The following is a 25,088-nucleotide window of genomic DNA, read 5'->3' as shown; positions in this document are numbered from 1 at the left end:
GTCTTTATCATCATTGATTACAACATACTGAACCTTGTTTGCAAAGAGATTAGACATGGCCCTCTAGGATAACCAAGATAAACATGCGTTAAAGACCTCAAAGAGAAACATGTCAGAATAAAAAGGTTTTGAGACTGGCAATTACATTACTAATAGCAATGAGAAATAGTCCATGGTAACACCATTAAAACTTAGCTGCAACAAAAATATATGAATACCCATTTTTCTGTCCAACGCACATTTTTCAATATATTTTTTGTTTTCCCCTTTGGGAAGAAACTTTTTCTCAGCCTCTTAGTCCTTATTTTAAAGGACCAGCGTGTATTATTTAGCTTCTCCTAGGAGTCCAAAAAAAAGGTTGGCTTTGTAGTGGTATTGCAAGCTGGCAGTGTCCTCTAGACCGGGCCGGTCTGCAGACAGTAGGCTGTTTTGTTTCTCTTGCAAGGTGCAAAAGTGTAACGTCCAACACTCATTCGCTCAGCTAATCTGAAAAACCTCATAAAAGAAGTGCGACATCCGGTCTACATTATATTGTATAATCCATGCAGGATCATAAAAAGGTTGGACTGATAAGTACATGGGCACACACGAACGTACAATACCTGTAATTACTGCACTACTGAAAAGTCAGAAAGTTATGCTCTCACTGGCTTTTAAGTGCTTCAGATTTTAGTCGATAAGTTTATAGTATACACTCAAAAAAGGGGTTTCCATTTCTTCTTATTGAATCTCTTTGGTTACAAAAATTAGATCTGCCCTTAAGGTTGTGGGAAATCAAAGAACAGCAACATTACTTCACAAGCATGACAATGATTTCAAGAATGTACTGTATATTAGTCAAAATAAAGACCTGGCTGGCATCCTATGCAATCTCCTTTGAAGGCATTCAGCATTAAAAACAGAAACAAGCAGAATAAATTGATCAGGCGTGAAATACACTGTAGAAGGCGGGACAACCAATTAATTCATCCACAAACAAACGCATATTCCACGAGTAGCATTATTTTACAAAGAATTAACTGATTGCATAATATATTACCCTCCTAGAATGTTCACTGATCAGCTTTATCTTCATCCCATTTACTTTAGATCCTTTCTTTTCCCTCAAAACATTTATAAGATAAAAATTTCCACATGTGCGCTCAAAATTATTGTGATCCATTGACAGAACATTTTGCTCATATTAGTATATTCTTTTTTTGTTTTACAAAAATTTATATTTTTTTCCCTGAAAAAAAAAAAAACATCCATATAATTTGTAAAATCGACTTGCCTGGTGGTTAGTAGATCATTTTGCTAATTTTAAGAAATATTTTCTATCAAGACAAGATAAATGAGTCGAATAATCTGACTTTTTTTTTTAAACAGACAATTTTGATTATTTTAAGTACAATATGTTTTACTTTGTTTGAAAAAAAATTTCTTAAAACTGGAACTGCTACACTTCTCATCTCATCTCATCAGCCGTACCGCTTATCCTCATTAGGGTCGCGGGGGGGCTGGAGCCCATCCCAGCCATCTTCGGGCAGTGGGCAGGGTACACCCTGAACTGGTTGCCAGCCAATCGCAGACTGCTACACTTAATATACGCATAATTTTTGGTATCGGGGTCTAGTACTATTTTTGAACATTTGAAATTGTAAAAAATACTTTTGGAATTGTATTAAGTGCGAAAAGTAATTTGGAGGTATGCGTCAACCTTTGCTTTTCTTTAAAAAAAATAATCGTTTACATTCTTTTCTACTATCCATCTATTACTGTTTTGTCATTATTTAGACTAGTGTTGCTAGCATTGTCAAAACCGTTTGTGATTTGATATCTACCGGTTAAGTAGTGTCATGCAATTGAGCCTTTGATGCCGCCGAGCAACCCATAACCCACAAAAATAGGACAGGCACGTGGCAAACAGACTTTGGCCGGCGTGCATCGTGGCGCTCGTATGTGCGTGTGTAATGTCGGTCACATTCTCAGCTTATCTGCAGGCGAAAGACATCAAGCTTTAATTCGGCAGACTAATATGTAGGACATATCTCCTCATCTTGCCTACAAGCTACCGCCTGTCCGGGGTCATGAACTGAAACAATAATATCCATCTGACTTCATGTTAAAAGATTTACGGGAACCGCGTTGTTTTGCCAACAAAGTTTGGGTTGAAAGGAGGAAACATTAGTCTCCATAGTTTGTATCCTTACTTGTGTTTTGTAGCACTCATTTTCTGTTGCAGTGACATCTAGGGGTCACGTCATGCACACAGGGACAGTGTGTTAAATAAAATTCCTATCATAACACAATGGGTTTAGACATCATAGAGGATTGCCCTGTGTTTTTGTAGTTTAGGGGTTAGACATTAAAGTGAATAGATTGCAAAAAAGTAAAATTTTATCATGCTTTAAAATTGTATTTGTACTTCACAATCAAAAACCCATCAGAAGTACCCTAAACAGGGTCAGAATATGTCCATAGCATTCTGGAACTTGAATGAATTTAATTCAATTTATCTAGTTTTATTGTCATTTCTTATTTATTACATTCATGGAATTTTTGTCAAACTTTAATTGCAAAAAAATTGAAAAACAAATGGTGATATGATGTGTTGTAATAGCATCGCATATATACAAAATTATTGAATTTACTTGGTTGTTTCAGAGAAAAGTTTTGTAGATTGTATCCGAATTTTGGGGTTGTTTTACAGATAATGACAGTTTTTAGGATGGAAGTTGTAATTTTCCAAAAATGTATATATGTCTCACCTCATCTCATCTCATTAGCTGCACCGCTTATCCTCAGTTGGGTCGCGGGGGTGCTGGAGCCCATCCTAGCAATCATCGGGCAGTGGGCAGGGGACACCCTGAACTGGTTGCCAGCCAATCGCAGGGCACACGGGGACAGACAACTTACTCGGTCATTCGCACTTAGGGACAATTTGGACCGGCCAATTCACCTGAAAGGCATGTTTTTGGAATGTGGGAGGAAACCGGAGTGCCCGGAGGAAACCCACGCAAGCACGGGGAGAACATACAAACTCCGCACAGGAAGTCTGGAGCTGGATTTGAACCCACGCAGGAGGTTCCCAAGACATAAACTGTGCTACACTTGCGCTAACCACTGCGCCACCGTGCTGCCATGTATATATGTTTTTCGTGTAATTTTAATTAAAGCGAATACTAATTTTATCAAGTACAATGATATGGTTTGATTTAATAGAATGAGAGTTTTGGGGGGAGACTGAGTGTGTTTACAATCCAGCATGAATTCTAGGTTGAGATGTTGTTGTTCTCTTTTTAGGTATTTATTTATAAAAAAAAAAGACCCAGTAATTGGATATTTTAGGGGATGTGCAGCCAACGCAAATTATGGATTCATTTTATAATGAAGAATTGACTTTCTAAATATTATTTTTTAAAAGTTGGTTGTTTTTTGTGTGGTTATTATTTTTAAAATATATTTGAGAATGGTTGAATATTTTTACCAGAATTTATTTGGCGGAAAACTCGTTGAGAATGGTTGAATATTTTACCAGAATTTATTTGGCGGAAAACTCGGACCAACTTCTTTCGGACCCTAGTTCTGGCTGCTCCAAGCAAATTTGAGTCAAGATCTCTTCCATTGGCAGACAATGTGTGCTAGTGTGTGTGTGTGCTTGTGGCAGCTAGTGACAGTCCCCATTTTGCAGAAACTGAGGTCAGCGCCATAAAATCAGCCTAACAGAAAACAAAAGAGAAACACAACTCTAATTGTCTGTGTGTCTGTCTGTCAGGGAGGAAGGGTGTGTCTGTCTGTGATAGACACACACCCTCAATCATACACACAGTGGCCCAGTCACCTCTTGCCTCCATTCTTGGCAACTGACTGGCAAACATACCTCACTAAATCGGTTTGTGACGATTGTGTGACACATTTGCCCTGTCTGGAGTAAGTTTGTATTTGTGCGTAATAGTGCGTGTCAGTTAGATTAGCAAACCACCAAAGTCAACCAAAGTCAATACCGCATCTAAATTTAAACTCGCCGGCACTTCCAGTTATCAGTAACCTCCTCTGGCGCTTGACTATCAGTCATCGCTGTTTACATGCAAACTTGTTGGCTTTCCTGGCACAATGAAGCGCGTTCCTTATAATGTGACAATTGTTGAGTGGGTGCCAAGTGGGGAGGATCCTCAGGATATCTTGAACTGAAGTACAGTTGCTGTTAAAGTCTGGGCAAAAAAATGCAAAGAAATTGGTGCTTCTTTGTCACTTGGAGTATCTGTAGTTTACACTCTTCCTTGTTCTTTTTAAGCACTCGTTTTTGGTTGCACAACACAATATAGCGAAATTTACTGGGCAAACTATACACACCTTCCCCTCAGAGGAGGTTACAGTTTTTAATAGAATGAATGAGAATGAATAGAATTTTCTTTTATTGTCATTCTTTGTAACCATGCACACAGAACGATACACATACAGTTAAACTGGAGCGAGCTGATGCAGCCGAAGCCAAACAGGGCTGTTTTGGGAGTTGGGAAACCCCCCAATTTCAACCCTTAATGCCGAGCGCCAAGCAGGGAGGCAGACTGTTGTAAGTCTTAACCCCAAGACTCGGCCGAGGCTTGAACCAGCGACCTCCCAGTCTCGGAGCGGGTGCCCTACCATCTAGGCTACCGAGCTGGTAGTAATAGTAGTCAATAGTCAGCCGTTTGATACTTCCTTTGATCAAGCGCTATATAAGTAAACATGACTGGACTTGACCGTTTTGAGCACATCAAATTATTTAGCGTCTCATCTGGATTTAAATAATAAGCAAAAATACATGAACTTTCTTTAAATTGTTGTTGTTTTTAAAGTGGCTAAATAATACACCCTGTGCCTTTAAAATCATACTATGGCAAGAAGGATTTTTCTTCATTTTTATTCATTGAGGTATCAACAATTGTGTGTGGATCAATGACTACCAACTTTTATGGATCGATGGATAGAATAAAAGCCTCCATTGTTGAAATATTTGGAATCAGTCGTGTTTATTGCTTGATGGACTTCTATGAAATATCCAACTGTAGTCGATTGCACTTGCGGCTGCTAACACTAACACTCCTGTTAGTGGCTGGTTCCTGACACGTCATATCGTTTCCGTGTTACAGTATACTTACTTTGTTAAACCCGTTTTGTTTAGAATGGGATCAGAACTCCAAGTGCTGCTAGCTTTTGACCCGAATCGCATCAGTATTACTAGTGTTAGAGCAGGGGTTTCAAACTCATTTTAACTCGGGGGCCACACGATAGAACAAATATTCTGTCGGGGGCCAGACTAGTAGATTAAAGAGAAAGAAAAAGAGAGATAAAGAAATAAGAGAAAGAGGGAGGGAAAAGGAGAGAGGGCAGGACATAGAAAGAGAGAGAAGGAGAGAGCGTGAGAAACAAAAGAGATAAAAAGAGAAGTCGTGTGACAGGGTAAAATAAAGGGAGCGGAAGAAAGAAATTCAAAGAGAAATAGAAAGACAGAAGGAGAGAGAAAAGAGAAAAGAAAGCGCGAAGGGTAGGAAGAGAGAAAGAGAAAAAAAGAGAAAAGGAAGTTAGAGCAAAAGAAGTGAAAAAGACACGCAGAGAGAAAGAGACAAAGAGCAACAAAGGAAGAGAAAAAGAGAGACACTGAGAGTAAAAGAGACAGAGACAGAGAGTGGGAGAAAAGGGGTGGAAAAGAGAGAGAGAGAGAGAGAGAGAGGGGGAGAGAGAGCGAAATAAATACAACTACAGTGTATTTGTGAGAGGCACCTGGCTTTGGCAACATCAAGTTTGACATATTTCAACCTGCAGCTTCTTTTTCTCTTACGCTTCTCTGAGTGTTGTCTCGCGGGCCGGATTCAATGCCTTAGCGGGCCTAATCCGGCTCGCGGGTCGCCTGTCTGACACCTGTGTGTTAGAGACGCAGCCATTACTGCTCTCTTACCTACAGTTGCTTGCTGCAAATTTTAACGCTTGTGTCAGGATTAGTGTTTGCAGCACCAATCCAGGCAAAATAATTTGGAAGAAGTTTGATACACATTTTTGCCCCATATAGAGTAGGTTTTGCCAATCCGTTTTCAGCATTAATATTTTAATTTGTTGTAAATTGATTGAAAGCCAAGCTGTTGAAGTATCATAACCATTCAATGTTCTTTTTATTAAGGTGTCGGATCCTCTTCCAATCAAAAAGGCCAAACATGAAGACATCCCGACACAATCCCCTGTGGCAGAGAAGGAGAGGCAGCTTGACTGGCTGCAGTCCCTTTCTAACCCCAATAAGGTCAGTGTTACTAAACTCCAACTGTGTGTAACCCCTGTTAAAAAGCAAGTTAGAAATAAATAAAAGGACAATTCGACATTAAAAAAAAAAATAAAAAATTCATAGGAAACACATTGTCGTACAACTAAATTATATAAAAAATGAAATTAAGAAAAACATTTTAAAAGAAAATGTATTTGGAGATTTATATTTTTAATAAGATATATTTAAAAAATATATAAAGTAAAACAGGATAAAAACAAGACTAAAATAGAATATCGTTACAGAAAAAGAAACAATTAATTTGAAATTTGATTCTCTTTAACTTATTCAATTTTTGAATTGGACTTTTTGGCAGTTTATGAAACTTCGAAGCATTTTCCCTGAGGATTGGGCTTTCGGATTTTCATCTTCAAATGACATTGTGTGTTATTTAGTGCCTCCTTTTGGTAAAAAACGTAATTCTTTGAAAAACATAACCTTTATTTTAATAATAAGCAAAAATACATTAAATATCATATAAAATACTCAAAGTTCAATACTTTTGTTTTACATAACATGAGGCTCACCTAGAAACACTGACATGACTTCCCGCCATCTTGCTACCGCAAAGAACAGAAAACTTTGAAAATTAGGAAGAAAATTGATGCTTTTTGGTCACTTTGAGTATCTGTAGTTCCTTTCACTTGGTAGAAACACATACTCGTTTTCGGTTGCACTACACAATACAGCGACACATAGTGGTAGAATATTACCCACTGTCATTTGAAGGATAAGGCTTTAGAGATCAGACGTTTTAGGACTAGGTTTTTCTTAACACTTTGTGCATTTGTCCCTATCATGAGCTGTTAAAAATGTAATTTCTTGCCATCAGCTTTTAATAAATTGCATTTCATGCCTTTTCCTTATAGGGTCTCAACTGCATTCAGCCAAGACAGAGACCATCAGCTTTCAGACCCTGGTCACCGCATATCTCCATTGGTGACAAGGAACCTTCCAGTCACCCCCTCGCTCTACTCAGAGACAGGTAAGTCTGTAAAAACAAAAATGTCCCTCGTTTTAAATATTTGTTCTTTGATTAGATTATTTTCATTAATTAGTTAATTAATTGATCAGTTAATCAATTAATTTATTCAGTCATCCATTGACTATTTTTCTAAAAATGAGTCAGAGTAAATATAAAAATATATGAAAAAATTATATTTCAAGCCTGGTATCTGACATTAAAAAAAGTGTTTTATTTTAGAAATGTTTTCTTCCGATTTTTAAAGAATTCAAGGAATAAAAACCCCAATTAGATTTTGTTTCCTAAAGCAGGAAAAATACAGATTACATATAGTTTTGAAGTATTATTTTTCCTTATCTTTGTACTGAACAAATCTTAATATCAGCAAAATGATCTGCCATACCTGACAAGTTTTCATTTTCTGGGTTGCTTTTTATTAATCTATTTTTCTACAAGATGTGACAAATAATGGTTGAAATCAACAAAATTGTAGGATTAGAAAGACGGCAAACAATTTCTCTTAGGTTAAATACTCTTCTTCATGTACCATGTACAAGCAAAATGGCCTGGCATTGCAGGGCAGATAGAAGATTGGCTTGCCTGCTCGGAGTGGTCGGTGGTTAGAAGCTGCAGGCCACCAGAGGCTGTTTGAGACCCCATTAAAGCAGATCACATGAAAGCAGTTGGCCGTGCCTTTACAAAAAAACCTAACTAGAGACAGCCGTGGAGTCCCAAAGTAAAACAATACATTTTGACGAAAATCAGTTCAGCCGTTTTGGAGCCACCACCCCTCACACTCAAACATATCGTTATGAATAAAGTTTAAATCTATAAGGTATTCCAGTATTACAGATTTTGCCCTGGTTTTGCTGGATAAATAGGGTAAAATAAAGCTATTGGAAAAACATCATATAAAATAAAACATTTGTATACAGATAAAGTACAGTCACTGCCCTACTCACGAACAGGATAGGTTCCGGACGATCGTTTGCAAGTTGAGTTTTTTTTAAGTTGCTTCAGTGCTATATTTTGTCTGGAATGTATATTTAAGGTTTCCATAAGTATGTTTGAGGCTTGTATAAGTAACCTGTATTATTTTGTACTGAAAAATTGAAAAAATTCAAAATTCAAAAAATAATATGCTCTATAAAGATAAATAAAGTTTAACTTACTTTTGGAAGATGACTTCCTCCTCCGTGGTAAAAAATGGCCGAAAAAAAAGTGTTCTTACCATTTTCTCAACATTTCAAATGAAACGGCTCACCTCTTATTTACACTTTACACCAACCATATTGAATGGATCCACGAGATATTAAACAATAAAAATGTCAAAGTTCTTAACGCGCTGGAGATACAGTATAGAATGTGTACACACGAACTACAAAGAGAAAGCAGATTTCTTCTTCGGGGTGGATGCTGGGTGACCTCTCGCAGCGCCTGTACTCGGAAAAAGGTGCACACAATACCAAATCTAACTTACAGCAATGTCCGGATATTTTTCGACATCCTGAAAAAAATGATCGCATTGACCGGTTTTTCTAAGTCGAATGGTCATAAGTAGGGGAGCGTCTGTAATTTCAGACTAGAGAATAACCAAAGATTTTATTTCCACACATTTAACGTCAGCTTGCACAAAATCATTCCAGTGTTTAAAATGAAAAATGAAAACAACATCTATATTCCTTTGGATCTAATGACCTCTTTCTGACTGTACTGCAACCTCCTACACTTCAACATTAATAGAAATTTGACACACTTTTCCTGTTAATACCCACTTGGAATGGGATGCAAGCACAACGTTCAAATTGTTTTTTGCTGGTTTGTCTTAAAGTACGATATCAGTTCACTCCAGTCTCAAAAAATAGTGTTGTTCTCTTTACTCAGTTTTTCTCAATTATTTTTCGTCATGCCCCTCCGAGGAAAAAGAAAATCTTTTAAGTGCCCCCAAGCCCTGTTAATTTTTTTCATAGGGTCGCTTGATGGTCTGCCGTACTTTGAGTTGAAATATCAGACACTTTCCCTCTGCTATGTGCAAAGGACGTTCTGCTAAATGAAAACACTCAGCTAACGAAAGCCCCACTGCCCCCTAGTGTAGTGGAGGTGCAATTCCAATTTATTCTGGCACAGTTTTAATAAAAATGTTCCCTGAGGTCAAACACGCCCCTTTGACAGAGCCACTATTTGAGAACCACTGTCCTAAATGTGTCTGTTCTGTACGGATTTTTCTAGCTTCTACAACTACAAAAGCCTGGAGAATGCCGTGGCCCCTAACGTAGCCCTGACGCCGTTGCCCCTCGGTAAGGTGGCCCCACTGTCGCCCTCGGTCCCCGGCACATCGCACACCAGCACAGGGGAACCTCCAGGTGAGGGCGCCAACGCCAATTCCAGACCTCGCAAGCGAAAAGCTACAGAGGAGCTCCAGCCACCCGCCCCCGAGGGGGGATGCCCCCTGACCACCACCACCAACAAGCCACCCCAGGAGGACAAAGACTCCGAGGTGGAGATTGAAGTGGAGAGTCGTGACGAGTGTAAGCTTTCTAAAACCCAATATCAGATATAACGTAAAATCTGGACTAAAAGTCTTTTTATCCTATATATAACACTGTAGATTTAAATGCAGTGTGGCTTCTTCTTCTTTTTTTTGTTGGGCACAGAGTAAAACAGTGAGCTGCTCTGTTCCACAAAGCATGCGCTGTATATACTATACATCGCAATGACGACTGGAAACATTTATGGCGCCCTGTTATGGAGAAATTAGTAACATTTTTTGCCAACATAATTTATATAATACATAACAAGAGCAATACGGGAGGTTCGACAATATTGTATTGAATTTTTACAACATCAATATTATCTCTATTAAGTATGTGTTTACAATTCCCAACTGAGTTCAAAAAGCCCTTATGCCTTATTTTCCAATGTGCCTATGTGCTTTTATCTTACTTTTATAAGAGCTGTTCGGGGCAGAACACATTAGGTCTGAGGAAAGGGGCAGCGACATCATACTCGTCCTCGCAGGTTTTCTTGGTTTTTTTTTGGTCAGTGTAGCAATGCAATTGGTGAAGGTAAGAAAAGACCTGCTTCTAGTAAAGTCCGAACAGCAAGAAAAATGAAAAGAGTTTATTCGTGAGAGTTTAAGAAATTCATGTACTTGCATGCACATCATGAGCGAGCTGAGTAAGGCTGCAATAGTGACTTATAGCCAGGAGATGGCGACCCAGAACAACAAAGTTTCAAATTCTGTACAACTCCTTTAATTCATACATTTGAATTGAAGAGCAGGGGAAATTGTATATCAATAATGCTACATTTCTCTTTCCTTATCATCGGCGTTAATGTCAGGTTGCTGAAGTTTCCTATAATCCTCGAGGAAAGATAACAAGAAAATGCAATTAGATCTGTTACTACGGCAGATTGACGCGTCATTGAAATCAGGCACTATTCTCCACAGTATGGTCGCCTTGGCGATGTCGTCTAGAAATATAGGGCTCACAATCGATCCGCAGGCCTCAATCGTGTTTTCCTTTGCCGCAGTTGTAAATAGGTGCCTGTTGTCGTAATCCCCTTTTTGAATGGTCACATGATATGAAAATGTAAACAACTCCAAGCAGAACTGATAATGGCGTCAGGTGGTGTTGACACCAAATTCCCGACAAGATTGGCACCAGGTGTGCACTAGCATTAAAATGTTTATATTCATAGACTTAAAATACTCGATACAAAGACAAAATTGAATTTTGTTCTTAAATTTGAGCACGCTGCTTTTAATCTGTTGAGCCCTGTAGTCTGGAATTTACGATAACTAATTTTACAAGCAGTTTCTTAACAAACCTCTACCTCTTTTTTTATATCTCTCGGCTACAGTTACTTCATCTTTGTCTTCACTGTCGTCACCGTCTTTCACGTCGTCCAGCTCGGCCAAGGACCTGAGCTCCCCCGGGGCCCTCGGGCCCGTCTGCACTGTCACGACGGGCGAGGGTGTTATGACAATTGAGGGTACCACACCTTGCGCCGCTCCGGTCTCAGCCCTCTTGACTCCTCCGGAGTTGGGTCTCGAGTCGGAACTGGAGACCCTGCGACAGGCACTAGACAACGGACTGGACTCCAAAGAGTCGAAAGAGAAGTTTCTGCACGAGATCGTGAAGATAAGGGTGAAGCAGGAGGAGAAGCTGGGATCGGCCCTGCAAGCCAAACGCAGTCTTCAACAGGTAGGATTCCGTGTGTGAAATATCAACATTTTTGCAAATAAGGTGGCTGTTTTCGACTTCCTAATAAATTAATTGATAGACAATATTGGACATCCATCTATCACTTTTTGCGCCACCTATCATCACTAGGATCACAGGGGTGCTGGAGCACATCCCAGTTATCCTCAGGCATTGGGCAGGGGACACTCTGAACTGGTTGCCGGCCAGTCGCAGGGCACACAGAGACAGACAACTCACTCGCTCATTCACACATAGGGACAATTCAGACCAGCCAGTGGCCGCATCTTTTTGGGAGGAAACCGGAGTGCCCTGCAGAAACCCACCCAGGCATGGGGAGAACATGCAAACTCCACACAGAGAGGCTGTGGAATTGAACCCTAGGCCTCTGGACCATGGGGCTGCACACTAACCACCCATCCACCAAGCTGGCAGTATTTACCAGCACTTTACAAATCCGTTCTATACTCTGCTCCAAAGACGATCAGCGAGAAAAAATCGTACCTAATTTTTACAGACTATAAGACGCACCTCAAAACCCCAAATTGGCCACAAATTTGAAAGCGCACTATAGGAGCAAAAATATGTGTGTTTTGTTGATTGTTATTCTTGTTTTATCCATAGAGTAGCACAGGCTAATTTTAAACTGGTAGGAAAGCTTGTGTTGTCTGACATACGGGCATATGGTTTTGACCGCTAAGCTAACGTGGAAGCTGGCTTACTGTTGTTGTCCTTTTGGCCCATGTGTATCTATTATTATCGGCGTATTTTAACGGACTTTAAATGAAACAAATAGGATCGTCTTTCTTTAACCCGAAGAATGTTGTAAGCGGGTCACTTTAGATCACAACATCAACAGTAAGTAGCTCAAGTGACCTCAGGTGACAACAAGCGCGTCTGCCTAGCTCCACCCGGCGAATGGACACCTCAGTAGTTTTGTAACTCCTTAATAAGATTGGAAATGCATACGGTATTTATTCATGTGTGTTACTACACAGGTTTTGAAGGTATACTACCGTGTTGCACAGCTGATCAAAATCGCAACAGGAATTGAATTTGGGTACTGGCATAGAGAGCTGCAATATTTCACTACTATACCACCAGTGATACAGATGACATCTGAAAAGGGGTTCAATTTTCTCTCATTATTAAACAATTTTTACTCCCCGTGCAAGAAACTAATGGAGAAAACACTAAGTCAACCTGAAAAGTCCAATTCATCATCAGTTACATCAAAGAGTTGTTTCCCTCGTTTTGCTTTGTATGCCATTAAGTATATTTACCATCAAAGATAATGCCTTTTCATGTGTTATCTGTATCACTAGTGGTGTCATGGCTTGGTTTCGGCGCTCTCCCTTAGATTCTTGTTGCACACAGTCTTTTGCGATCTTGGTCAGCGAATTTACTCATTGCATTAATATGAAATGTAGATGAATATCATAGTACTTACTGTAGTTTTATTTCCATGCACTATATCATCCAGTGTGCCTTATATATGAAAAATATATAACAAAAGTTTATAATCCGGTGTGCCTTGTAGTGAGTAAAATCTTCAGAACCTGAGCAGTAGTCCTTGTCTTTGTTTATTAACAAAGACTGGTTGCCAGTTTATCCAAGTTCAACTTGCAACAATTTATGTGATTTATTTTAAGTTAATAATCATGGGCTGGGCAATAAATTAATTTTATTAATGTATTATTCAAAAATCAACAATTGAATTGGTAAATTAAATCAGGGAGAGTAATTTGGAAGTTTAGTTCAGGCTGGTGCTAATCCTTTAAAGCCTTTCTGTACAAGTGGCATGATGCTGGTTGCGATGATTGAGAAGACGTATTTACAATTGATATTACTTTAATGTCCGAAGAAAAGAGCTTTGACTAGCAGTTACTGTAGATAGGAATCTTAAGCTAATATAAAAAGTTATTTAAAATCAGTTTTTGTCTTATCTTATTACACACGATGCTTTTTATAATCACATTTGCTTTGCACATCTATTGTTTTAAGGTCATTGCTATGTTTAAAATGGATCGACATCACAAATAGCCTGAATGACTGATAGCATTGAGATTTCACATTTCTGCACACCGTCAAACAAATATATAGCTATTGTGCATTGTATATTTATTAATATCTATTCATACAGTAGATAAATGAACTGTAATGTGAAGTAAGCATCAACATAGCTTAATTTTTGTTCAGTTTTCAAGTTATAAACCTGACAGCGATCAGATGCAAACAGAGCATGAGACAGTCCACATCCTGTCTTTTTTACCAAGTGTCAGACATCTTGTGCTGACTAAAATAAAAACTGCTTTTAATTTCATATAAGGGTAAAGACGACCTCTGGGAAGTAAAATTATTGGAGAAGAGGAATCTGTCATGATTACCGGTGCGAATCACCTGTTTCCGCTCCTTTGGCGCCAACTGCCTTGGTCTCTGATTGGCTCTCTGTCCCTATTTAAACCCACTCCTTTCTGTCACCTGTTGTCAGTCCGTCTGCAAACCTCAGTGTACTCTAGGCAAGCTTTTTCGACCCTGACTCCCACCTGTTTTTGCTCCTGTCTGTTTCTGGGCTTCGGCTTGTTTTTTTATCCTGACCACGTCTACTCTCCTCTCCTGGCTTTCGACATGTTTCCGATCCTGACCACGTTTTTTGCTCTCCTGTCCCGGCTACTGACTCGTTTTTTCCGTTCCCGACACTGCCATCGCTCGCCACGGAAGTCCCACTTCTGCGTTCAGAGCGACCTGCTTCCCCCGTGCAACCCTTTCCCTTTCTTCTAATAAAATGTGTCACGCAAGTGGGTCCTGTCCCCGTTCTGGTCCTGACAGAATCTTTATAGTACTAAAAGCATTAGTACCTGCTATCAGTAACTAATGTAATGTAATGATTATTAGTATAATGTAAAAAATAAAAAGGGTGATAATTACAGTTAATGTTTTTGGAGCACATGCTGGTGTTTTTTTTTTGTTTTTTGTGTGCAGTTTAATTTAAATTAGGAATGTTGTGGCATATGTGACAGTTTTCACTGCCAGAAATGACTCTCACCAGCCAATAAACCAGCCACATGTATCAAAAAACATTGTGACCTACATAAACCATAATGCCGCCACAAGTACATTATCATGACATTTATTTTTACACTATAGTGTATTTTAATATAATAATGTCAATTTTGCTTTTTACATTTTTTGTCATTTTACATTTTTAACAAAGAGTGTTTGTCAAGAGAAAATACTGTGAATTTTTTTGTTAATATTGCCAACTTCCACACAATATTACAAGCAAAGAAAATTTGGCATTGAACAGCTTACTTTAATTTAAATATGAACTTAATGGTTGATATAACTGTGCATTGCAACACAGAACTAGATTACAGATAATGAACACTGTCTCTAAAGTTTAGCACGAATAAGCAAGTGATAACAATGAGAGCGGATGTTGCTTGCGAAAGGAAAGGCCAGACTTCCATTTTTATATTTGGTCTTGGACCGGGAACAAGAAAATGGAGTTGAAAGTGTGTGCGTTGTGTTTGCACGGCACAAAAATAAGTCTCCAGCAACCCAAAGCAACTCCAGTGCAACGACATTCCGCTCTGACTTGGTATGCGTGCTCTGAGGAGGCGGCAGGAAAAAGTACAACCTAGAGGAACACGTCAAGGCAGCCAACAAGCTGCGGGCTGAATGAAGTGCGCCCTCGCTTGAAACAAAACTAGCGCCGTTCCTGACGGCTTTAGTCGAACCGACACTCAATAACAAGTGTTGAAAGTCGGGCCTCGCGCTCTGAGCCCCTGTCTAGGGGAGGGCAGGGCGTGATTGGGATCGTCTCTTTTTTTCGGAACTGACAAAACTTGATGATAGACACGTTAGTCCAAACTGTGAGTTTAGAAAGAGTCGGATATGGTTACTACTAACACGCACACACGCAGGCATTTGGAGGAAGGAAATCTCTTGTCAGGTAGCCTAAGCATTGCACTCACTCTGCTTTTTTGAATGTAAACACTGACATTGATATTGCAGCTTACTGCATTTCTGGGCGTCATTTTTCTAACGCCAATCTTTGTCCTTTGCATTGTTTACCGTATTTTCCATACGAAGCCACGACCTTGTTTTCAATTTTTCAAACCATGCCGGTTAGAAAATTATGCCGCCAATTTATGGAACAAGTGCGACGTTGGTATAAAGTTCAAGTAGCCCTGCTGTCACGGACCAGGAATGGAGACGGGACCCAATTGCGTTCGTTTACTCAGCTTTATTTAGAAGGTCGTCTGTCAGCGAACCTCTGTTTCTGCAAGGCAAGCATTTTGACTCTGACTCCCGTCGGCCACTCTTTTTTTCACCCGTTTTCCACCCGTCCGTTCCTGATTTCCCCGTTTGTCTCCGGCTACAACCTGTTTTTCGACCCTGACCACGTTTGGATCTACCGTCCCGGCTTACGACTTGTTTTTTTGACCCAAAACACTTTTTGCTCTTCTGTCCCGGCTATCGACCTGCTTTTCCGTCTATGACACTTCGATCTCCCACTCCGCATTCGGAACACGATCCGATTCTGTGAGCGGCTTGCTTCCCGCGTCCATCGAGCACCGGATCACGGGCGCTGCCCTTCCTCTTTATCTCAATAAACTTGTGGTTAACGTTATGCATCTGGGTCCTAATTCCGTTCTGATCGTGAACATTTTCTGTACAGTGAACCCTCGTTTATCATGGGGGTTACATTTCTAATGACTTTGGAAATGGCGAAATCCATGAAGTACTTTTTTTTTTACAATTACTGTATATGTAATACTTTATTATACATTGAAATCAAAGAACAAACCCTTTCTATAGGCCTAAATATTCATTCAAGAAATGAAAGGACAATATAGTGAACCTGTTAACATCTATTAATTTGTTTTAGCATTACCTACGCTCTAAATAACCAATGCAGAACACAATTCGTGATAAAAATCTGTGAAGCAGTGAGACTTTGAATGGTAAACCGGATTTTAGCGAAGGGATTACTGTATAATGTCTTTGTGAATACCTGATGTTTCAAAACAGAAACCTGACACTTATAATCATTATATAATTCTTATTTATATATAATTATTTCTATAAGTGTAAATACGTGTATTTGGTGCAGTGTAGAATCAGAGATGCCCTATAGCCCGGATCTCATGGTAAATAGCAAGAATTTGAACAAATTGTCTTTTTTCAGGAGCTGGAGTTCTTGCGGGTCGCAAAGAAAGAAAAGCTAAGGGAAGCGACGGAGGCCAAGCGAAACCTGAGGAAAGAAATCGAGCGCCTGCGAGCCGAAAGCGAGAAGAAGATGAAGGAAGCGAACGAGTCACGCGTTCGCCTCAAGCGCGAACTGGAGCAAGCCCGCCAGCTCAGAGTCTGCGATAAAGGCTGCGAGGCCGGACGCCTTCGGGCCAAATACTCGGCGCAGGTCAGTCGCTCTCACTCGCCACAAACGCTTTTTCAGCCTGCAGAAATTATTCATGAAACAAACGCGTGCGAGTGCAGGAATTGAAACGATGCGTGCGTATTCTCTTCAAGCCCTCTCGAGGTCCGGAGAAAGGAAAATCAAAAGCCGTTTCCTTTTCCCCTGTCAAAAATAAATGGGTGTTGCCACAAATGCATAGAGGAAAGTTCAATACCCTCTTGGAAAGGAAACAGGAAGATGTGTTGACTTCCTCTGGGCAGCATGGGAAATGCAGATTAAACAAAAATGAGATGGGGTGGGGGTTTCACACTCATGCAGTTTCCGCTTTCAGGCCAATCTGAAATGAGAAAGTTGATAAGTTTTTGGTTTAGTTGATCCGCAAAATCTGAAGAAAATACCTCAATGCATTTTGAACTCGCAAGGAGAACAATAGAGGACAGTAAATTTCCGAATCGAAAAGCACTCACCTTTTAGCCCTTTCTTTTTATTACATAGCTTAGGTTACAAATAAGAGTTTTTCATAAAAGGGTGTGGATATCAAAGAACCGCAAAACCTTTGGCAATACTGACAATGATGTAAACAATGCAAATTAGTCAAAGTCCAATAACAACATTGAGCAAAAATAGTAAAAAATAACAGACAACCGTGGCCTTCTTTGCAGTCTCCTTTGCAGTTGTCCAATACTAAAAACAATAAACTTATCAAAAAATGCAGGATGAAAATACTGTGGAATTTGTTTGATCAAACAATCATATGCTCTCATTGACAATTAAATCACTTTACACATTAATCAAATCATGTAACCAAATTGTAAAATACAATCTTATCAATATTTAAAAAAGAAAATAAATGAACACAGTAAATAAAAGATTATAGTTTTAATAACACAGGTACGGTTTATAACTCTAATTATTAAAACAAAATTGTTTCAAATAATAACCAAAGTTAAATGAATTATCATATGAACATGTATTCTTTTTTTTTAATACTTGTCGTTTGAGAAATGTGTGTTTATTTTAAAGAACATCAGGCCCGAGGAAGCTGATATGAATGTCTGCCATCCCCAAAAACCTTGTGAAAGGTGAAAAAAAAGAAAAAAAGAGGCAGTTTGGTCAACTTTGAGGTTCTCTAGTTTGTATTCTTCCTTGTGTTTTGTAGCACTTATTTTTGCTTGCATTATACAATCCAGCGACACCTGGTGGTCCAATACTACACAATATCCGTTCAAGACAAAATTGTAATTTATGAAATAAGTACATTTGTGAAGAATAAAGCTAACAACCCGATCACATTCAAATATGGCAAATGGTAAATACTCTGCATTTATATAGCGCTTTTCAAGTCAATGAAGACCTCCCCAAGCGCTTTACAATGTGCTTCACACTTACCCATTCACACACACACTCACACTCCAATATCTCCTTTTAAATCTTAATGGGGAACCATCCGATATGTCAGCCTTTTAGTTCCTTATTAACAAGCCTCAGAAGTGATGCCGATACCGGAACACCAAAACTCATGCTTCATCCTGATACTGAAAACCAATATCTTTATGATGTAAGGATTCCAAAATGGTGTAGCTATTGATTTTGGTTTGCTGTGTTATCACACAGACCACACATTTCCAGACCTGCAGATGCAGATATAGATTGGGATTTTTTACGATGAAAAGCAAAAGCCAACGAAAGTAAAAAACTATATTTAGCCTTTCTGTCCATTTTCTCTCCAGTGTCTGTCCCTTCTCCGTTGCCCTCATTTGATCTTTTATTCGATCCGATTTTGTCTCATTTAAGTGCTTCCTCTCCATCAGAAATCGTTTCATCTGTCCATCTTGCTACATCTGCTGTCTGCCGGGTCACTCGTCTTTCTTTTCCGGTTTCATATTGTTTTCCTCGCCCAGCCTGTCCCGTTTGTTTGTCTGTGGGGAGTAAAGAGTCCAGTGATTGGGTCATTGCTTTCACCGTCGTGATTGCTCCGGCGTCCAATTTCACCCGCCCGTGATGTTTTACAGATCGAAGACCTCCAGGTCAAGCTGCAGCATGCAGAGGCCGACCGCGAGCAGCTCCGAGCCGACTTGCTGCGAGAGCGGGAGGCCAGGGAGCACCTGGAGAGGGTGGTGAAGGAGCTGCAACAGCAACTTTGGACCGAACCCAACAAAGACTCCACCGCCAAGGAGAAGGTGGCGTCCTCCAAAAAGTAGTTCCCCTTACCCCATCCTCAGTGAACAGAACACCAACCTGCAGGATTGGGGGTTTCACCCAAGAGAAGCCAACGCTCTCCAGTGGAACAACAACTGATTCTGGAGCGCCACTTGAATTCCGACTGAGAACTGAAAAGTCTTTTGTGTTGGTTCGAGAGGACAAGGCTCAAAAAAAAGGAGGACGGACGATTTTGAAGAGACAATAAGCTATGTAAACTGTCAAACATCCATGCAAACGCATCTGAACATGAACAATACAAAAAAAGAGCTACCCACATGTGCGCCAGTGTTTTCGTTTTAAATCTTTATGTTGAGGACGTCGTTCCAAATGACTGGCAGGAAATAATCAAGTCAACGTGTTCACTCAAGCACAAACGGTTTCAAGTTCATGTCATCGAATTTGGGATTTTTTGGGGGGGGGGGTTGAGACAGCCTCGACAAGCGAGCACTTGATTTTCCATTATAGATCAATACCCATCGGTCGTAGTCACAGTCCAAGAAATCTGCTCGTGTCGAAGCATTTGGGTCAAAACTCAGAGTCGCCCAATCTTTTAAAAATAAGAAGTGATCTTACACACGAGAATGTGACCTTCTTTTCTCATATCCGACAGAGGGGAGAGAAAGCTGGCATTTATTTGACTTTAATTAATTATCCCGTGATATCTGGATGACTCAAAGGGGCACCCTTGGCAAAAACAACAAATGTGCATTCATTCGTTCTCCGAATCGCTTATCCCTACCAGGGTCAAACAGGGTGCTGGAACCCATCCCAGCTGAGATCGGGCAATGGACAGAAAATACCCTGGACTTGTTGCCAGCCAACCAAAGGGCACACATAGAAATACAACCATTCATACACTCTTTCATTCCCTAGAGACAATTTGGAGTCACCTATCAACCTGCCATGCATGTTATTGGAATGTGGGAGCAGACCGGACAGGCAATCTCCGCAAACGGAAACCGGTAGCTCGAACTGAACCCATGACCTCCAAACTGTGAGGCAGACTTGCTAACCAGTCAGACACCGCGCCGCACAAACGCTCATGTTCGATAAATTAATGTATGTAAATATATATTTTTGGGACTCATCAATAATGGGTGGCACTTTGTCATAACAACAAACTGTCTTTTTTAGTGCATTGTACTCCAACTTTTGTTTTATTTTTATCTCGTACAAGAATGCTACATCTAGTTAACATGTTGTCGCATATATCCATTCTCTCCTAAATAATGTTCTGTTTACTCAAGGCAAAGAATTGTAAATAAATCGGAGGAGAAAATCAAGGTTCTACCTGTTACTGCCTGTTTGAGATTGATGGAATCGGTTGAGTTTGCCAAAACGAAAAAAAAAACAAAAAACGGGACGAATCAAGAGGAAAATCGACAGAGTGGCGGGAATATGTGGAAATGATGTCCTAGTTTGTGACCTCGGAAGTCACGGCATCTTTTAGTGCTTAACTGTGTTGCTGAATTTGCACCTTGGAATGACCATCACCATGGCAACACGTTTTGTTGTTTTCCCTTTTTTGTCACACGTCAGTATATCCGATAGGGGTTTGAAGAAAAAATGCACAAACAATCACATTTGGATTTTTTATTTAAGGAAAACATATCGAAAGTTTAAAGAAAAACTGGAATTGGCAGGGATATGCCTTTGCAGTGGGTACAATGCAATCAGAATGTACATGATGTTAATGCTTTTTTTCTCTCTCTCTTTTGATTGTTAACGTTTGAAATGAGATATTTTATTCCTTGTCTGTTATGATCACTTTTTTGATAGAAAACTTATCTTTGTTTATGCATGAAACTGAAGACTTTTGCCATTCATATCGTCAAATAACGGGCATTTAACCGATACCGTGAGCTTTCTTGTTTTAAGCAATCGGAAGCAATCTGTCTTTTTTTACTAAGCTGAGGGAACACGAAACAAAAACAAAAAACGATTTAAAAAATATATCAAATGCGATGCTGGACAACCTCACGTGCCTGACACTGGCAAAAGGTTTCCAGAACAGGAAAGCTGAACAAGAAAAAAACTCAGGGGGCAGACTACAAAGAAAGATAAAAAAAAAGTCTCTCCTTTGGTCAGCAGCCATTAAAATAAAAGCAGTTTCTTTTACAATGCAGAGCAATTTAACAATCAATCTTAACACGTAAACCTTTCTTCTCTCGGAGTGTGTGCTTTTCATTCTTCGTTTGGAATCTGTGGCGTGCATGAGGAAACACTTTTGTAGATGAACTTTTTGGATTTAAAAGAAAAAAAGGAAACAGAAAAGCCACTCGCTTTGGTCAGTTTTCGCAAAGGGTTGTATTGTATATAAAGTTTTACGTGTTCGATTCAGGTTTGCTGTCCTAGAGGCATTCATGTTCAGAATAATAAAGAGGACGGTTATGATACAAAGTCTTGCAAAAGTATTGTCCCCCCAAGAACGTTTTGACATTTGGCCATTTTTTGGGCTTCAAACTTAGATAAAAAAAAAACTTTCTAAATTTTCTAAGAATCAACCACATCTGAGACACAATCGTGAAAATATACCAAATTTATTCAACATTTCATATTGTGCTAAGAGATTACAGTAAATGTAATTGGTCTGCATTTATATAGCGCTTTTCAAGTCACTGAAGACCTCCCAAAGCGCTTTACAATTTGCTTCACACTTACCCTTTCACACACACTCACACACCGATAGCAGTGCCAGCCATGCGAGGCAACTACCTGCTTATCGGGGGGATCCAGTGTCTTGCCCAAGGACACTTCAACATATAACACGGAGGAGCCGGGAATTGAACCTGCAACCTCTTGGATGAATGCTCTACCTCCTGAGCTATTGCTGCCTCAAAAAGTAGGCCCCCTTTCACAGTTGTACAACCTCGTTTTGCTGCAATCACAGCAACAAATCTTTTTTTATATGTCTCTCAACGTTTTGCACAAACTGATATAGTTGGTCATAGTTCCAGGAAGATCGTTTGTGCACAACAATTTTCAGATATTTCCAAAAATACTTTATAGCCTTTAGGTCTGGACTGTGGCCATTCTAACACCCTTCCAGTGTTAGTTTTAAACTATTCCATTGGAGATTTTGCTTTATGTTTTAAGTTGTATTGTAAGAAGGTGAGCCTGCACCCTGTTCTCAGGTATCTTGCAGACTTCAACAGATTTTCTGCCATAATTGTCCTGTGTTTGGCTCCATAAATCATCCCATCAACTTATGATCTTCCCAGTCCCTGCTAAAGAAAGGGCACCCCAGAGCATAATGCTGCCACCACCATGTTTGACAGTAGGGTTGGTGTCTTTAGGGTGATTTTGTTACTTTCGCCAATTCTAATGCTTTGTATTCAGCCCGAAAAGTTAAATTTCTTGTCTCATCTGGCCAGAGCACCTTGTTCCACATGTTGTGGCTTCTTGCAAACGCCAAACGGGGTCTTTTATGGTGTTCTTTCAGAAAGGGCTATCTTCTTGCCACTCATCCACAAGGGGCAGATTTATGAAGAGTATGACTAATACTTGTCTTAAGCTTTGGTTGTCCCACCTCAGCTGTGTATAGTCGCAGGTTATCCAATGTGATCATGCGCCTCTTGGTTGCTTCTATGATGAGTTTTCTCCTTGTTTGGGCCGAATGTTCAGAGGGCCAGGCCTCGGTGGGTTTGCAATGGTTTCATGCTCTCTCCTTTTTGACATTATTGTTCGCACAGTGCACAGGAGATGTGTAAATGTTGCAAAATCTTCTTTTATCCAATTTCTGCTTTGACCTTTTCCACAACTTTATCCCGGATCTGCCTCCTGTGTTCTTTAGTCTTCATGAGGCTAGTGTCTCCTGTTACATACCTCTGTGCCCATCCCAGAGTAGGCACATATACACTTGATGAGACACAGGCCCGATCTGTCATTTTGGTCGATATTTGAGCATTCAGAAGTCATCAGAAAACTTCTAGGGTCAGTTGGCTTAGCTGAGAGACTAGGGGGCAAATATATTTGTATCACTTACTTTTCTGTTTTTTCCCGTTTTAAATATTATAAAATTGTGTCCCATATTGGTGATTCTTAGAAAACATTTTCAGTTTTTTATCTTTAAGTTTGAAGCCTGGATGTGGCAAAACGACAAAAATTCTTGGGGGTTTAACAATTTTCGCAAAGCACTGTAGTTGGCGTGAAAGACCATCGAAAATCATACGGGCAAAAAAAAAAAAAAAACCTCCAGTCGCTTGCCCATTTGGGCACAAATTGGTTGTTTTTGTAGTCGCTTTTACATTCCCAAAGTTGTAAACCGTCGTGTGCTTTTCTACGAGGGAGACCATAATGAAATTTTGGCTTACGGTTTCGCCATTTGCGTTTCCAAACAATTTTGCCAGAAAAGCAATAACAATCCGTATGAATAAACCAATAACGTGTCAGTGTAAGCGTTTGAATATGAATTTGCAAAATGTAAATATGTTTTTCATTAACAATATTGTATAATATATGTACATGGAGTTTTTTTTTTTTTTGCAAAATGAAATCTTTTCTTACTGTAGATGTTTTGTTTTTCTGTTTTTTTTTTCCGCTTTGTATTTGAAAAACAGTTCATACAGTGCATAAGCAAATTGATCCGTTTGATTAATTTTTTTTTACTGTAGTTTTTGCATTTTTTCACCACTTCTTGTTTGGAAGTCTGTTTGGTATCACATAGCAGAACTCTGTCGCGCTTACACCGTCATGATTGTCCCCCGCCCCCAGTCTCCTTTTGTATGTTTAGCCCTGCGCTGCTGCTAACGCTATAGAAAACATGTAGAAATATTTTTATGTAAGAGGCAAAATGGAAGCGTTCCCATTGACGAACGCCTCATATGCAGTACGAAAAAGCTTGGCCTGGTCATGTGATCCCCTCGTTTCCGCTCATCTTTTCCAAACTGGCACGACACCGACAATATTGTAAAGTAAAGGACTTTATGAGATTACGTTCTAAAATAGCTATGCTTATATACTGCAGTGACTGAATGTACAGTGTATAGATGCATTACCAGAAATAAAGTTGTTTGTCCAGATTGAATTGCGTGTTATCTTCGCTGGTTATTTTGCAACTGTCTTGGAAAATCTTAAAGGGACATTGTGTATTATGAAGCGTAGGATGTAAAACTCAATTTGGCTCTGGACCCAAATACAGACTTTCTGTTCTAAGGCAGGCTTGATTTGTAAAAGAATGTCAACTTTAAATTTTTAGCCTTTTTCACTATTATGCTTTAGCATTTAGCCTACTTCTGTAACTGACCCTACATATTATGATAAAGGATGACAAGGGATATTTTCTAAACACAACACATTTGTCACAGACAATAGAGAAAATATGTGAATTCAGTTTTACACCTGAACCAACTCGCCACGCTATAAAGACTCAGCACTACACTCTAGAGGTCGGAGAGCGCATTTGGTTTGCATTTATTTGAAAAACTCAAGTTTTGATATAAATCACCAAAAGACTCACTTTTTGTCGATAACCAGAACTAGATCAGGACCCAAACGCATGACGTTCTCACACAAGCCTTTTATTTTACGGGAAATGGGGAGTGATGCACGTTAGGCAGCAATCTGGCGTGAAATGATAAAAAGCCAGAGGCTGACGAGATGGATACCAATTTCCCGAGTAGATATCGGACAGATGGGGTCGATACCAGATAGCAAGTACACACAGGATTGATAATGAAACAGGATATCGAAAATAAATAGGACAAACTAGACGGGAACGAAAACTGGAGAGAATAATAAACAGGACAAAAATAAACGGGAACAATACCGGACTGGAAATACCAACAGGAAAACAGGACCAAGTCAGAACCCACGTCTTCCGCGGCAGAGTTTCGTTGACAGACTGACAAAGGAAAAATGAGAGCAGTGAGCTTAAAAACACAAAAAAACAATCTGTCAATGAGCCGCAGCTGGCGCCACACAGGCGGGGCCAATTGGGCGCCATGGCAACCGTTATTTTTGTTTTTGTTTTGACATACTCAGAAATTTCTGGGGGGGCAGATTTAATTCTCCAAATTG

The 25,088-nt window shown here is 39.7% G+C and overlaps 1 protein-coding gene across 1 annotated transcript in view; it reads left to right on the top strand.

The window, feature by feature from the left end:
• skia (SKI proto-oncogene a) overlaps nt 1-24,096 on the top strand; it is a 99,628-nt gene extending 75,532 nt beyond the window's left edge. The window contains exons 2-7 of the mRNA XM_088330995.1: nt 6,140-6,256; nt 7,147-7,262; nt 9,471-9,769; nt 11,106-11,449; nt 16,641-16,871; nt 18,881-24,096. Coding sequence (XP_088187121.1) covers nt 6,140-6,256; nt 7,147-7,262; nt 9,471-9,769; nt 11,106-11,449; nt 16,641-16,871; nt 18,881-19,069 — 1,296 coding nt within the window. The 3' untranslated portion in view covers nt 19,070-24,096. The remainder of the gene's footprint in view (nt 1-6,139; nt 6,257-7,146; nt 7,263-9,470; nt 9,770-11,105; nt 11,450-16,640; nt 16,872-18,880) is intronic.
• Nucleotides 24,097-25,088: the final 992 nt, after the last annotated feature.

The sequence above is a fragment of the Urocampus carinirostris genome, chromosome 3 (genome assembly GCF_059441175.1).
Source record: "Urocampus carinirostris isolate Australia breed hairy pipefish chromosome 3, RoL_Ucar_1.0, whole genome shotgun sequence".
Taxonomy (NCBI): domain Eukaryota; kingdom Metazoa; phylum Chordata; class Actinopteri; order Syngnathiformes; family Syngnathidae; genus Urocampus; species Urocampus carinirostris.
This window is presented reverse-complemented; position numbering and strand designations above follow the sequence as displayed.